At 34.4% G+C, this 13230-nt stretch overlaps 1 protein-coding gene across 6 annotated transcripts in view; it reads left to right on the top strand.

The window, feature by feature from the left end:
• CACNA2D1 (calcium voltage-gated channel auxiliary subunit alpha2delta 1) overlaps window positions 1-13230 on the top strand; it is a 504665-nt gene that overhangs the window by 480476 nt on the left and 10959 nt on the right. For all 6 annotated transcript variants that reach the window (XM_058524544.1, XM_058524526.1, XM_058524535.1 and 3 more), the window contains 4 exons: window positions 796-851; window positions 1258-1387; window positions 3779-3888; window positions 5030-5112. In XM_058524544.1, coding sequence (XP_058380527.1) covers window positions 796-851; window positions 1258-1387; window positions 3779-3888; window positions 5030-5112 — 379 coding nt within the window. The remainder of the gene's footprint in view (window positions 1-795; window positions 852-1257; window positions 1388-3778; window positions 3889-5029; window positions 5113-13230) is intronic.

Below are 13230 nucleotides of genomic sequence, written 5' to 3'. Positions count from 1 at the left end.
AGCAAAGATTTTAGATTAAAAATCTTATTTTTTCTGAAAAAAAATTGTTAAAAATGGTGCTTTCTGTAGTGACAATGATATTTATATGTTAATTTACATAGGTTTCCTAAATCTCATAGTAATCCTGAAATATTTGATTTTCTTTATGCCATTTTCTGGCCAGAATATCCCTCCTCCCCAACCACCCCTTGCCTTTTTTTTTCCCATAACTCAGTTCCAGATGATTTTATACTAATATTTGGCTCAATTGTCATTTATTATGAAACTGAAATGTACCATATGCCCTATATCTATGTATATTTTATTACATGAATATCACGTTGTATATTTACATATATATTCCATATTGTAAAGTAAACAGTTTGCAAAACCATGGCACAGAGTCATTTTGTTTCCATCACAGAATTTTAAAAACTAAAATAAGGAGAAAATCCTTAATGTGAAACCTATGTACTGAAATATTAACATTCTCCCTCTTAGAGTTACCACTTCTTCACACTGTCATTACATATTAGGCCTGTTCACACATGTGTCCCTCCCTCTCTTGGTCCTGAACAAATCTGACTTCATAACTTCTTTTACAGAAAAAAATTTACAACGTTTTGTATAATTTAAGAAATACTTATATAAAAATGCTCCTAAACTTTCTATTAGCAAATTCTCAATTTTTTCCAAAAAGATGAAAAAGAAATATGTGTTTATGTGTACATGCAAAAATACTCAGGTTTTTATTATATAATTTATAATGGAAAATATCTAGATTTTTATCAATAATTATTCATATTTAAAATCCAGGTCTATCCTACAGCAACTTCTCTTGAGTTTGACCTTTCCACGACTTCTTGAGGCAGGTATGTAAATGCTCAGATATTGTCATAATAACCATCAAAGTTTTCTTTTTGGATGTGCTGAGTTCAACAAACTCAGAGAGAAAGTGTGTGTTTGTGTGTGAGAGAGAGAAAGAGATCGCTTTTGTAGGTTGAAATCATTTTTGTCAAAACTTTCCTAATGCTTTAGAAACTTTTCTAGGTCACATTGGCCCCTATTGTGTAGTTGTTATGTATTTGAATTAATTTTTTATTGATTTTTGTTGATATTTATTGGGGACCTATTAGGGCTGCCACTATATTACATAGCAGTAAACTAGCCCATCAAGACACCTGCTCTTATGCATTTGTTTTGCCCCATGAGAAATGAAGGTTCTGGGGGACTGACTATAGTGTCTTCTCATAATGATGGTCTTTGTTTTCCCCACAGTTGAAATGGAAGACGACGATTTTACAGCCTCTCTGTCAAAGCAGAGTTGCATTACTGAGCAAACCCAGTATTTCTTCGATAATGATAGTAAATCATTCAGTGGTGTATTAGACTGTGGAAACTGTTCCAGGTAATTTTTTTCTACATTTATGGACTAGTCTTATTTCACTAAAAAATTGTATTCACTTTTATAATCATTACAGAAATAATGGAGATTGTTGTTCAAGACTGAGAGATACGAGTAACTGTTTTAAGCTGAAAACATCAGAAATACTCAGTTTCTGTGTAGGTTTTTAAAATTTACAATTTTTTAAATTAATTCTAACTTTGATAAGTTGTAAGCCCTTCAACTATAATAATAATTATATGACCACAATAATTGCGCCCACTTTTAGGCAGACGTAAAGAAATTCGATTATATTTTAATGTATTTTTTGTCTAAAAGAAACCCATACTAAAAACTTTATAATATAGAGAAAGTTGATTAGAGTTAATTATATTAATAATTCTAATTCTAAGTCAAATATATTATTTCTTTTTACCTATGGTCACTAAACAGATTTTCAAAAAGATGTTCTATGGGGGAGAGAGTTGTTTTACTCCTAGTCTTCAGTAAATTTAGAGTTGTATGTATCTTTTATTTGAAACTGAAAGGACTAAGAGAAGAATATCATTTCCTAAGGTCAGGGTTAATGTTAGTCATCAGTGTCGATAAAACATCTTGAAAACTTTTTGGAAGAGATGGAGAATTTAATTTGGTTGTGATGGGACAGAGAAGAAAGGCAAGTTGGAGATTTTTAAAGTTTTGAGAGGAAAATAAAATCCATGTCACAGGATCCTTGAGAATGGAGCAGAAAGTCACACTTTCAAAGGCACAGAGTTGGGACACTTTGTTTTTAGTGACTGAGGGCAGGTTATTCTAGAAGAAATGTTAACATAGAGAAGGGGAAATATGAGGAGGTAAGACAATCTGAGCAGGTGACAGGGCTGGAATAGTTAGTTGCTAGGAGATTCAGGAAAGAAGTTTATAACAATTCAAAAAAATATTTTCAGGGGGCTGGCCCAGTGGCATAGTGGTTAAGTTCAGTGCACTCCACTTTGGCGGCTCAGGTTTGCAGGTTCAATCCTGGGCGTGGACCTACACCACTCATCAAGCCATGCTGTGGAGGCATGCCATAGACAAAATAGAGGAAGATGGGCACAGATGTTAGCTCATAGACAATCTTCCTCAAGCAAAAAGAGGAAGATGGGCAAGAGGTGTTAGCTCAGGGCCAACCTTCCTCACCAAAAAAAAAGGAAAAGAAAAATTTCAGGATGGGGTTAACTGAAACCAGCATGAATTTTTAATAGACACAATCAGTATGCTTTTTTTGACTTATGCAAACCTCTATGTCCTAAGAGGAGTTAGAGGGTATGACAATGAGAGGAAAGGGGAGGAGTCAGGCATGAACTCAGAAAAAAACAGACCGTCTCGTTTGGAGATGAGCCTGTCACGCTATCAACTTCAGGAAACAGAATTGTAGCATGTTTAATGGGTACGTGATAAAAGAATTTCAGAGTCCTCGGGCCTTTCATTAACAGATGTCCAGTAATAGCAAAATTAAATTGTAATGTGAAGATCAATATAATCAAGATATTAACTTGAATCATGGCTTCTTTTGATTTGCTTTATGCTGTGTCCCAAGTTCAATGAGGAAAAGAGAACGAAAATCCCACTTCTTTGAAAATGTATAATCATAAAGAAATTACTCTCTCATGATAGATTTACATTTTTATCTTGGTTGCTAAAGGAGGCAGAGCAGCATGACATGTGGAAAAAACACTTCATGGAATTTAAAGCCCTTGATTCTGTCTATATCTCTGTTGTCCAACTCAGTTGTTAGCAGCCACAGGTGGCTATTTCAATTATCAACTGCAATTAATTAATATTAAAACTTTGTGCTTCAGTCACACTGGTCACATTTCAGATGCTCAGTAGCCATAGGTGGTTATTTTTTACCATATTCGACAAAGCAGAAGACATTTCCATCTTCACAGAAAGTTTGTTGAACAGCATTGATCTAGACTTGACTGTCTCCTTCGCTTGGGCAAGATGCTTAGCCATTTTTGTGTTCCTAGTTTTCTTATCTATAAAATAAGGCAACTTTGGCATACTTTCAGTGATAAATACCACAAATCCTTAAACATGTAAAATAAAACATTTTTTCTATGAGTTTCAACAACTAAATAATACTTATTTTGCATTGAGGACTAACACTTAAAAAACAAAGGTCACACTTAAAACATCTGTTGCAAATTTTCGTATTCATTTGAGAGAGGTCATATGTGCATGCTAATAAAAGGTAAAACATGATAATCTTTGTTTTCTAAAATCCTTCTCATTCTGTTTTATTGTTTGTGTTGGTGATTCTTTGTGTTTCAAGATGTCATATTTTATCTTTCATTTTAATAAGAAAGATTTTTATTCTTTTCCCAAAAGATAATGTTCATTTTCTGTAATTTTTAAATATTTATTTTTCAGAATCTTTCATGTAGAAAAACTTATGAACACCAACTTAATATTCATAATGGTGGAGAGCAAAGGGACTTGTCCCTGTGACACACGACAGCTCATACAAGCAGAGCAGCCTTGTATCCTTTGACAGCAAGATGTTTGGAACAGAAAGCCATCTTACAGCAATGCATTTTTAACTTTGTCACATTGTTCATGCTCATAAAGAGAAAAATATTATAGAGTGCTACAGTCACCTCACAGAGGCAGAAAAGATCCCTCACGCAAAATTTGGTTTGGATGTCAAGACTGATGATGCTATACATGCACCAAGAGAGTGTGAAAGGTTTTTTACTTGTGTAATGAGGCTTTGTGGAAAGAGCAGTGCAGGCTCCCAAGTAGATCTGAAAATGGCTTGAGAGAGCAGGGAGGAACAACTGGCTTGGAGTTTTCAATGTGGTTAGGGATTAGTGCTGAGTTTTTGCCTATGCTGTCTGGGGCTTATGTGGCTTGAACTTCCAGGCAGTGCCAAATAAATGAGCACTCAGTTTTCCCTATCAGGTTGCCCAGAAGTGGGGCAAACGGGAAAAGGGAGTAATGTAGCTTGAAAGCTGTCAACAGTCAATCATCAAAAAATGGATTTGGATGTGGTATATGCCTACAATGGAATACTATTCAGCCTTAAAAAAGAAGGAAATCCTGTCATATGTTACAACTGCAATGGCAGTAACACTAAAACTACTTCTGGTGGTAAATATGCTAAATGACAATGCAATGACTATTAAAGCATTGTAGGCAGAGGCTCTGTGGAATGGCTGTAATTTTTGCATTTACCCATGTGTTTCTGGGAAAAAAAATAGTCTTTTCACCTATGTTTGGAATTGATGTTTGTTATTACAGATTAGTTTATATTTCTGTCTCACTAAATAGGAGGCACCTTGGTACTCTCTTATGCTATGTTTTACATCTATGCCCCTGTCTTATACTCTGCATCATTTGTGCATTTCATCCATTAATATTCTACAGATATTGAGTACCTCTTGTGTGCCAGGGACCATGCTATGTACAGTAAAAATGAAAAAGTTGATTTCATACAGTCTAACAAGGGAAAATTTGTGGCAATTTAGTTTCTTAAATTCCTAAGTGCTTGAACTGCTTGTGTTGGACTAGAGTAATGGCATAGGTATCTCTTGCTGGCTTTGGGAAATAAATATATTGCACTGTATTTTTTTCATGTTGTGAAAAAAAAGTAACTTTATATTCCTTAACAAGTTTCTTTAGCTGATGGTCCAGATCCCTGTGATATGGTTAAGCAACCCCGATATCGAAAAGGGCCTGATGTCTGCTTTGATAACAATGTCCTGGTAAGACCAAAGGTTTACTTTATTAAAATACTATAACTCAATGGTCATTGTCCACAAGAATTTAAGGAGAAAAATTGCAATTTTAAGTCAAACATAATGTCTTAATCATAGTATATCTCATTAACATGATGTACTTGCTGGTAGGTAGATTTTTCATTTCAATATTTTTCATGGTTAGCATAAGCTTAACAGTTGCTTCTTCTATCTGTCCTTCTCATAGAAATTGTACTTCCAAACACAATTTCAATCAATTTACCAATAATCTAAGGTCACAAATCTGATGATTTAAAGACTTTATATTAATAGTAAATGTTATTTATGGTATATGAGTTGCCTATCTTCATTATAATCGAATCCTAAAAATATAAGTTATTTTTATTATAATCTTTTTACTAGTTTGTGTTTAGTCCTTATTCAGTGTACTTAAAAACCTGTTAGACATCTATTGTCCTATTATTTCTTAATTTTTTACATGGTTTCTGATTCTATCGCACAGATTTGTATTATTTCTCTTAATGGCTTATTTTATTAACCATTTATTAACTTAAATGGTTTATTAACTTATTTTTATTTTGTTTGAAATTAAACCAGGTCAATTACACAGGGTTAAGTTGACAAAATTTCACAAAGCATATTTTACCTACACAATGTATATTGTGTACAATATACCTACCTACAATACACAATGTGTATTACCTAAAGATGACTACTACTTTTCGTATAGGTCAGCTGTCTTCTTCTAATAAATACTATGCTGATTTACTGTGTATGTAATCAGCTTTATGCTTTTAAAATTATTTTAATTATTAAGAAACTTTATTATCCAACAAAAATGCCACATAAAAATTTCTGCCCACTTTTTTTTTTTTCTTGCTGAGGAAGATTTGCCCTGAGCTAACATCCACTGCCAGTCTTCCTCTTTTTGTATGCGAGCAGCCACAGCGTGGCCACTGACAGATGAGTGGTGTAGGTCCATACCCGGGAACCAAACCTGGGCCGCCAAAGTGGAGCGTACCAAACTTAACCACTAGGACGCTGGGGCTGGCCCTCCACTTTTTAAAACTATGGTTTAAATATAGTATTCTCCAATTCTGATTCTTCAAGGAATGCCTTTGCATTAAGTGGCTTACACAAACCAGTGAGCATACAAACATAGAGCATTATCATCTTATGCATTGTTTATTCTAAAGACATGTCAGATCATCTATTGATTAATGTGCATTTATAGAGCTCTTTGTTTATTTAGAATACACTTACCTAGTATGTACTTATTTACTCAAATACACAACCTACATTTGTCACAGAAAAAATAAAGCATTTCCTTAGATACATATTATGCAATTAGGTAATATAAATTAGAAGTGGAACAAAGAAAAAATAAAATCAGTGATGGGGAACAGGGCTAAAAAAGCAAGATGTTTTAGCCGGTAAATTCTAGTTATCTCTGTGAGGACTATTGATCATTCTTCTTTGATTGGGAAAGTGATTCAAAGTTGCGGCTACATTGTCTTTTTTTTTTTTTTTCTGTTTTACCCAGTTAGACTTCTTAAATAAAATCCAGATATGAGGACTTCTGTTGTTCTATCTACCATACCTTCGGAAGCTTTGCCTATGTCAAATCATTCCCTAAAGGTAGTGTCTCTCAGTGGGGAAACTTCATCCATCAACTATTTGTCACCAAAGACTAAGATTAAATTCACTCAGATGAATTTTAAAGATCATATAAAAACCCTATTACCCATAATAATAGTCTCCTCGAGTCACCCTAAGAGACTCTATCTTTTGATCAAAACTTAAAAAGATGAATAAGACAAAAATTTCCAACAATTCCTATAAATTATACAGTAGATTGTGTGTGAAAGTACAACTCTTGCTCAGTAGCTTACTGTGCTAGTAATGTCTTGTGTTTCTTTAGCAGTGGAATATTTCGGTAATGCTTATTTGCACTGGTCACTGTGAATCTGCTCTGGATGGAGGCTCACATAAACTGCTAACTGCCAGCAAATTGCATGAAATCTCATCTTGTATGTCTTCTTTTCTGTGTTTTCTTTCCTTTTCCTGTACTTGCTACTTTGCCCGTTATTAATAGGATCAACTTATATGCACAACGAGTCGTGCCTGTGCCATGATGTCAGCTCCTATCTTCATTTTACTGCAAGTTTTCATATGGTGTGGATGGTCAGTCACTTTCTCTAATTTTTCTTTGTTTTTGTTTTTGGCTTGAAATTTTAAAAAATAATCCATATCTTTAAATCCAGTGTAATAAAGGTCCTCAAACCAAGTTATTAAAATCCTAGTACTAATGTCGTTTTAAAAAGAGCTGATTTCAAATGTTGACTAAGTTTCTAATCCTCAACAGAGCATATCAGTTTTCTATTTATTTAAAAATCAGAATTTTCTCAATAGGTTTTGCATAAAGAGTAAGTCAATGTGGAAAAAAATTATACATGCTTCATGATGTCTTACTTTTACTAAAGACAAATACCCTAAGGACAATTATTAGAGCTGGTCATCTCAATTTATTTTCAAAAAATGTTAACATAAAATCAATGAACCACTTCAACTATATCATGCATTATTTAAGAACTTATAAGTCAATCATTCTAATTTTTCTTTTCGTTTTTAACAAACATGGTTTAAACATTTAAAATTTTTACTCCCAAAATACTGATATTTTTATTGAAATATTTTATTATAAGTGCTTCCAATTTCTAAGTTTATTTAATATTACTTACATTCTCTGGGCCAAAATTAATCATTATTTATTAGCCTTTTGACAAGTTTCTGGGTTATATAATCAATACTACTAAATAGATGTTTTAGAGCCTGAGTTTGTGTTTCATTTACAGTTTTGCAATTTCTTTTCTGATGCTTTAGAATTATCATGATTGTTCTTACCAGAGCAACTTCTGTTGTGTTCTTTCTTCATTGCTATCCAGGTATTCGTTGATTAGGAAACCACTAGATGGAGATGTGGTCATTACTAAATGGAGTGAGCTCATCAGAGGGGGGCAAAACGTGGAGTAGAACGAGGAGTCTCAGAAAATAACCAAATTTGTTCAGGGATAATAAAACAATGGTTTTCATAGCAAGATTCCAAGTAAAGGAAACCTGGCTGATTTTAATAGTTAAAATAAAAGACCAAAAATAAATAATCCCTCTCCATGGACATATTTTTTAAATTGATATATAAGAAGCTATTTGAAATATCATTTTTATTGATCCCTTAAAGAATTGATACCTTAAAGAAGATTACATAGGTAATCACACCATTCACATATGAAAAGTATAATAAAATCATATTTTCTATACTTGGCCCTATTTGTGGTCATAATAGAAATGAGCAAACTAGTGCATAAGGGTAAAAAATTATTATGTTATATTTTATAGATGAGGAATAGTGTAAAAATTCACTATATTTTCACCTTTGATTCAAAAGTTTACTTCTCTCAAGCACAGAATTTTAGATAAGATTTATAGGTTATCAATTAGACTCAAAAATGTGTAAGTACTGCTTTTGAATAAGTCAACTTCCTTTTGAATAGGTCAGCTCCCTTTTTACCTTAACATTAAAACTCTATAGGTAACAATGAATTTAAAAAAATTTTTCATCTGAGACGCCCCCAAAAAATAGAATTTTGAATTTTCCTCTGATGATATCTTGCTTTCTCACCATAACTGTAAATTTACCAAGAAAATAAATAAATATCAACATAGACTGAACTGATGGGATCAATACCTTTTAATGAAATTATTTTTGAAAGATGAAAAGAGCATCTCTGAGATTCCTTGATATTACTGTATCCTTGGGGAATATATAATGGATAGTCTTGAAGATGATGTAAATGGCATAGATGTTACATTAACAAGACTAGGGTTGGGTATTTAAAAACAGTTATCCGTATGGAACAGTGAATCCAGTCTATGCAATTTAATTGTTGATATGATAGCAAAGGACGTATCATTTTCTCTGAAACAAGAGAAAGTTGAAAAAGTAACATAAAATATTACCAAAAATACTGAGAAGTTAGTTGGTGGTTTTTCCCCACATTGAGGACCAATAAAGGTCAAAATCTAAGCCTCAATGTTAGTCTGGCTATAACTAGAAATTTGTGGTAGCTTAGATTCTGCTCACAGGAAAGCTGGGGTGGTAGTGTCATCTCTAAAGTCTTCTAAAAGGTCATATCTCCCTAATCATTAAAGAATGACTGTCTAAAGCTAGGACCGTTGTACCCTGTGGAGTCCAAAGAGGATATATAGCTTATAAGTATCCAATTAGGAAGCCTCATACCATGAGGACTTCCTTAAAACACAAGTGTCCATATGATACCTTTTGATGAGAGCTTTTTAAAGACTTAAGTGGTAAAGAAGAATAAAACAAAAAGCTGAAGTTTGTTTATTTATCAAAGAAGAAAGTAAAGCAAGTCAATAATATGTACCATTGAGGAAGTTCATTATTTTATGCAAACTTAATTTATAAAAGCATGTTATTGGGTATGTTACAAATGAATATGCAGAAATAAGTGTATGTATCTATGTGTGTGTATATATGCGCACATACACACACAAATAGTTGAACAAATATACTACCTACCTCATGAGTTAACATGGAAGTGTGTTACGGTGCTGTGTAGCAGAACAAATTATTTGTTAGCGATCTTATTCCTAGTAAAAGAGTTCCTGTGTAGTATCCACCTGCCTAAATAATTTTAAATATATATTTTCTTTGAAGCTGCCAAGGGTGACTTAAGTACAGAACTATCTAAATTCAAAAGTTAGCCCCTATTTGGTAAATGTCTTTACCAGTGATTTGCCTTTTGAAGGAATTTAATGATGACTATAGTTCAGGAAGGAAAGTACAAAATCTTCTAAGCCAAATGACCAGAAAACTTTCTTTTGGGAAAATTTATTTCTAAATTTATTTGAATAAATTAAAAATTATTGAGCTCTTACTATGTACAATTAGTTGTTCCAGGTTCTGGTTGGGAAAAGAAAGGCAGAGTAAGAGCTTAGCAATACTTGTTTAACAAGAGAAAATTGAGGAGATTTTGGCCACTAGTATACATGTTCTTAAAAAGTAAGCCTTGGGGAAAATCACATGAATGATGAGTAATGGAAAAGGAAACAGAAATGAGGAATTCTCAGTTGATATCTTTATTAAGAGTCTTTTAAGCGAAGTCCCTAGAAGGAAATCTAATAAAATTAGTCTCTTATCATATTTTAAAATAAATATATATAATATGGGCACTGCATCCTTTTTCTATTTTAATCTATAAAACTGAAACAATGTACGAATGCCTGATTTTTTACTACAGTAATCTTTAAAAATCAGACTGATTTGCCTGGTCATGGTGTCAGTGGGATTTTGGTCTCTTTAAGACAGAGAAAATGATGAGGCTTCTCCCACATCTATGCATTTGTAATTTAGAATGTTTTTAGAATATCTCTCAATTTACTTTCATAGAATAATTTCAAGTCTTAGTGTATGTGGTTGCACCACACAAAACACATGAGAAAACATGATCAGGAAACTGAAGAGGCAGATTTTTCAGGGTGAGTCAACATGCACACTTCAGGGACTCCAAATAACTTATCTAAACTACCACCTCCCGGACTAAAACAGACATATCTCATCATCACAGAGAGGAAATGAAACCAAAAAAAAACCCTAAAAATGTAAAAATAAAAACAATGGAATAAGGACCAGAGAGAATATTTTTCTTTCCATAACACATTTCTAGAATATAAATTTTTATATTAATGAGAATTTCTTTGACAAAATACATCATAAATACATTAATGGGTCTTGTTTGTGTGCTTATTTTCCATTCCATCAAATTTATACTGAATCAGAACTGGGGGGGCTTCCTGGTGAAGTGACAGTTATGCCTTTAAATGAGTATTTTATATTTGCAGTGTTTCTAACCAATCAATATATGTGCTGCTTTATTTAGTACCTACTATTCATTTATCTAATACTTCCTGCACCCCTACTGTGTATCAGGCTACTCTTCCATGTGTGAGATATCTGAGATATATGTATACTAAAAAATAATTTTTTTTAAATCTGCTTGAAATGTAACTGTGCACCCTGTTTTTTATCTGGTTACCCTACCTAGAGGGAAAAGTATTTAAACAAAGAAAGGAGCAAGTGCAAAGGCCCTGAGATAGTAAACACCTTGACTTGTTGCAGAGAAAGCCAGTGTTATTGGAGCAAAGTAAGTGGTTGGGGAGAGGAGAGGAATCCAGGAGGATGAAGGTAGAGAGGTGGCCAGGCTCCAGACTGTATAAAGCTTTGTAGACCTTGGTAAGAGATTTGGATTTTTGTTCTGAGAGTGATAAGAAATTTCAGGAAGGGAGTGAAAGGATTTGATATATGGTTTTAAGAAGACAGCTTTTTGGAGAAGAGATTGTAAAAGCGCAAGAGTAGAAGCAATCAGACAAGTGAGGCAGTTTTTGCAGGAGTGTAGGCAAGAAGTGATGGTGACTTGGACCTGAGATAGTAAGAAGTAGGTTTGCGATATATTTTGAAGCTAGAGTTAAGACATGCTGATGGATTAGATTTGAGAACAAGGGAGGAATCACAGATGGCTTGTTGTCTTTGATCTGATCCACTGCTCTTAGAAGTGTCATTCAGAAAAATAATATTTTTGGGCAAGTTAAGAGATCTTTCTGAGACATATAAAAGGAGAGGTGGTAGTGATCAATGAATGTGGAGGTCAGAAGAGAATTCAGGGCTAGATATACACAAGTGTGACTTATTGATGTTCTGGTTCAAAATGATGACACAGGAGGCCCTGAACTCATATCATCCAACAGACATACTGAATCGACAGCTGTAAACAGAGCAATTCCCTCTGAAAGAAATCTAGAAACTAGCTGAGCAACCCCTACACATTGGACGAATGAGAAAATACCCACATTGAGATGCGTAGAAAAGGCTGAGATAGACTCTTGCCATAAACTCTACCCCCAGCACAGTGACATAAAATTGGGAAGGAACTCACAAATCCCAGCTCTACCTGAGGAGTGAAGAGTTTGGACTAAACATCTAGTGCCCCAACTTTTAATGCTTCCACTTGAGGGGTGGAAACCCAAAACACCTAGCTCTGAAAGCCCAATAGGGCTTGCATGCATGTGACCCACAAGACTATAGCAAACAAAGACATAGTTCTTAATGGGCTCTTGAGGACTTGCTGTGGCTATCCTTCCAGGGCTCAGTGAAGAAGGAGCAGGAAGAAATTCCCTGTCCCAGTTTTTCCCTCTAAAGAGGCCTATTTGCATACTTTAAAAGCTACACCTGACAGTAAGGCTTCTAATTTAGTGCACATTTAGTGTCTGACTGTGATCCTTCCTGGAGACATGGGAAGTGCCTCCACATTCTCCCTCTGACCCACTCCAGGTTACTGGTGTCCCCCTAAAAGGAGCGTGTGCACATGTGGCATCCCAGCTTTGGAGGCTGACATCTAAAGGCTGCACTCCTTTAGCACTTGTCTCTAGTGGCCAGTGGGGCTGGAATTCACAGGTACCATAGGACTGTAATAAACAGTTCCTAACCTGCTATCCCCCCAGAGCTCAAAACAGAGGAAGCAGACAGAAATGCCCATCTCCCAGTCTTTCCCTGAAAGAGATCTATTTGCATACTTTAAAAGCTGCTGCCTGATCTAAGTGCTGTCTTAGATCCTCCCCATTGGGAAACTGATAGTTAAAGGCACACCCTCAACTATTGGGAGTCACTAAGAAAAAAGAAGGTGGCTTTGATAATCACAAAGGTTTGAAAGACAATCAAGAGTTAGCACTGGGCTGAATGATAAAGTTCATCTCCTACACAAGACCAGGAGAAGTGGCTGTTTTATCTGTCATGCAGAAACCAACACAGGAGAGTCGAGGAAAATGAAGAAACAGAAAAATATATTCCAAACAAAAGAACAAGATAAAACTCTACAAACAGACCTTAATGAAACAGAGAAGAGTACTTTACATGCTAAAGACTTCAAAGTAATGGCCATAAAGATGCTCACCAAGGTTAGGAGAACAATGCATTAAATAAGTGAAAATTTCAACAGGGAGATACAAAATATAAGAAAGTAACAAACAGAAGTCACAGAACTGAAAAAT

Source organism: Diceros bicornis, chromosome 3 (genome assembly GCF_020826845.1).
Source record: "Diceros bicornis minor isolate mBicDic1 chromosome 3, mDicBic1.mat.cur, whole genome shotgun sequence".
Lineage (NCBI taxonomy): Eukaryota > Metazoa > Chordata > Mammalia > Perissodactyla > Rhinocerotidae > Diceros > Diceros bicornis.
Note: the sequence above shows the minus strand (reverse complement) of the source record. Positions and strands in the feature narration are given on the sequence as shown.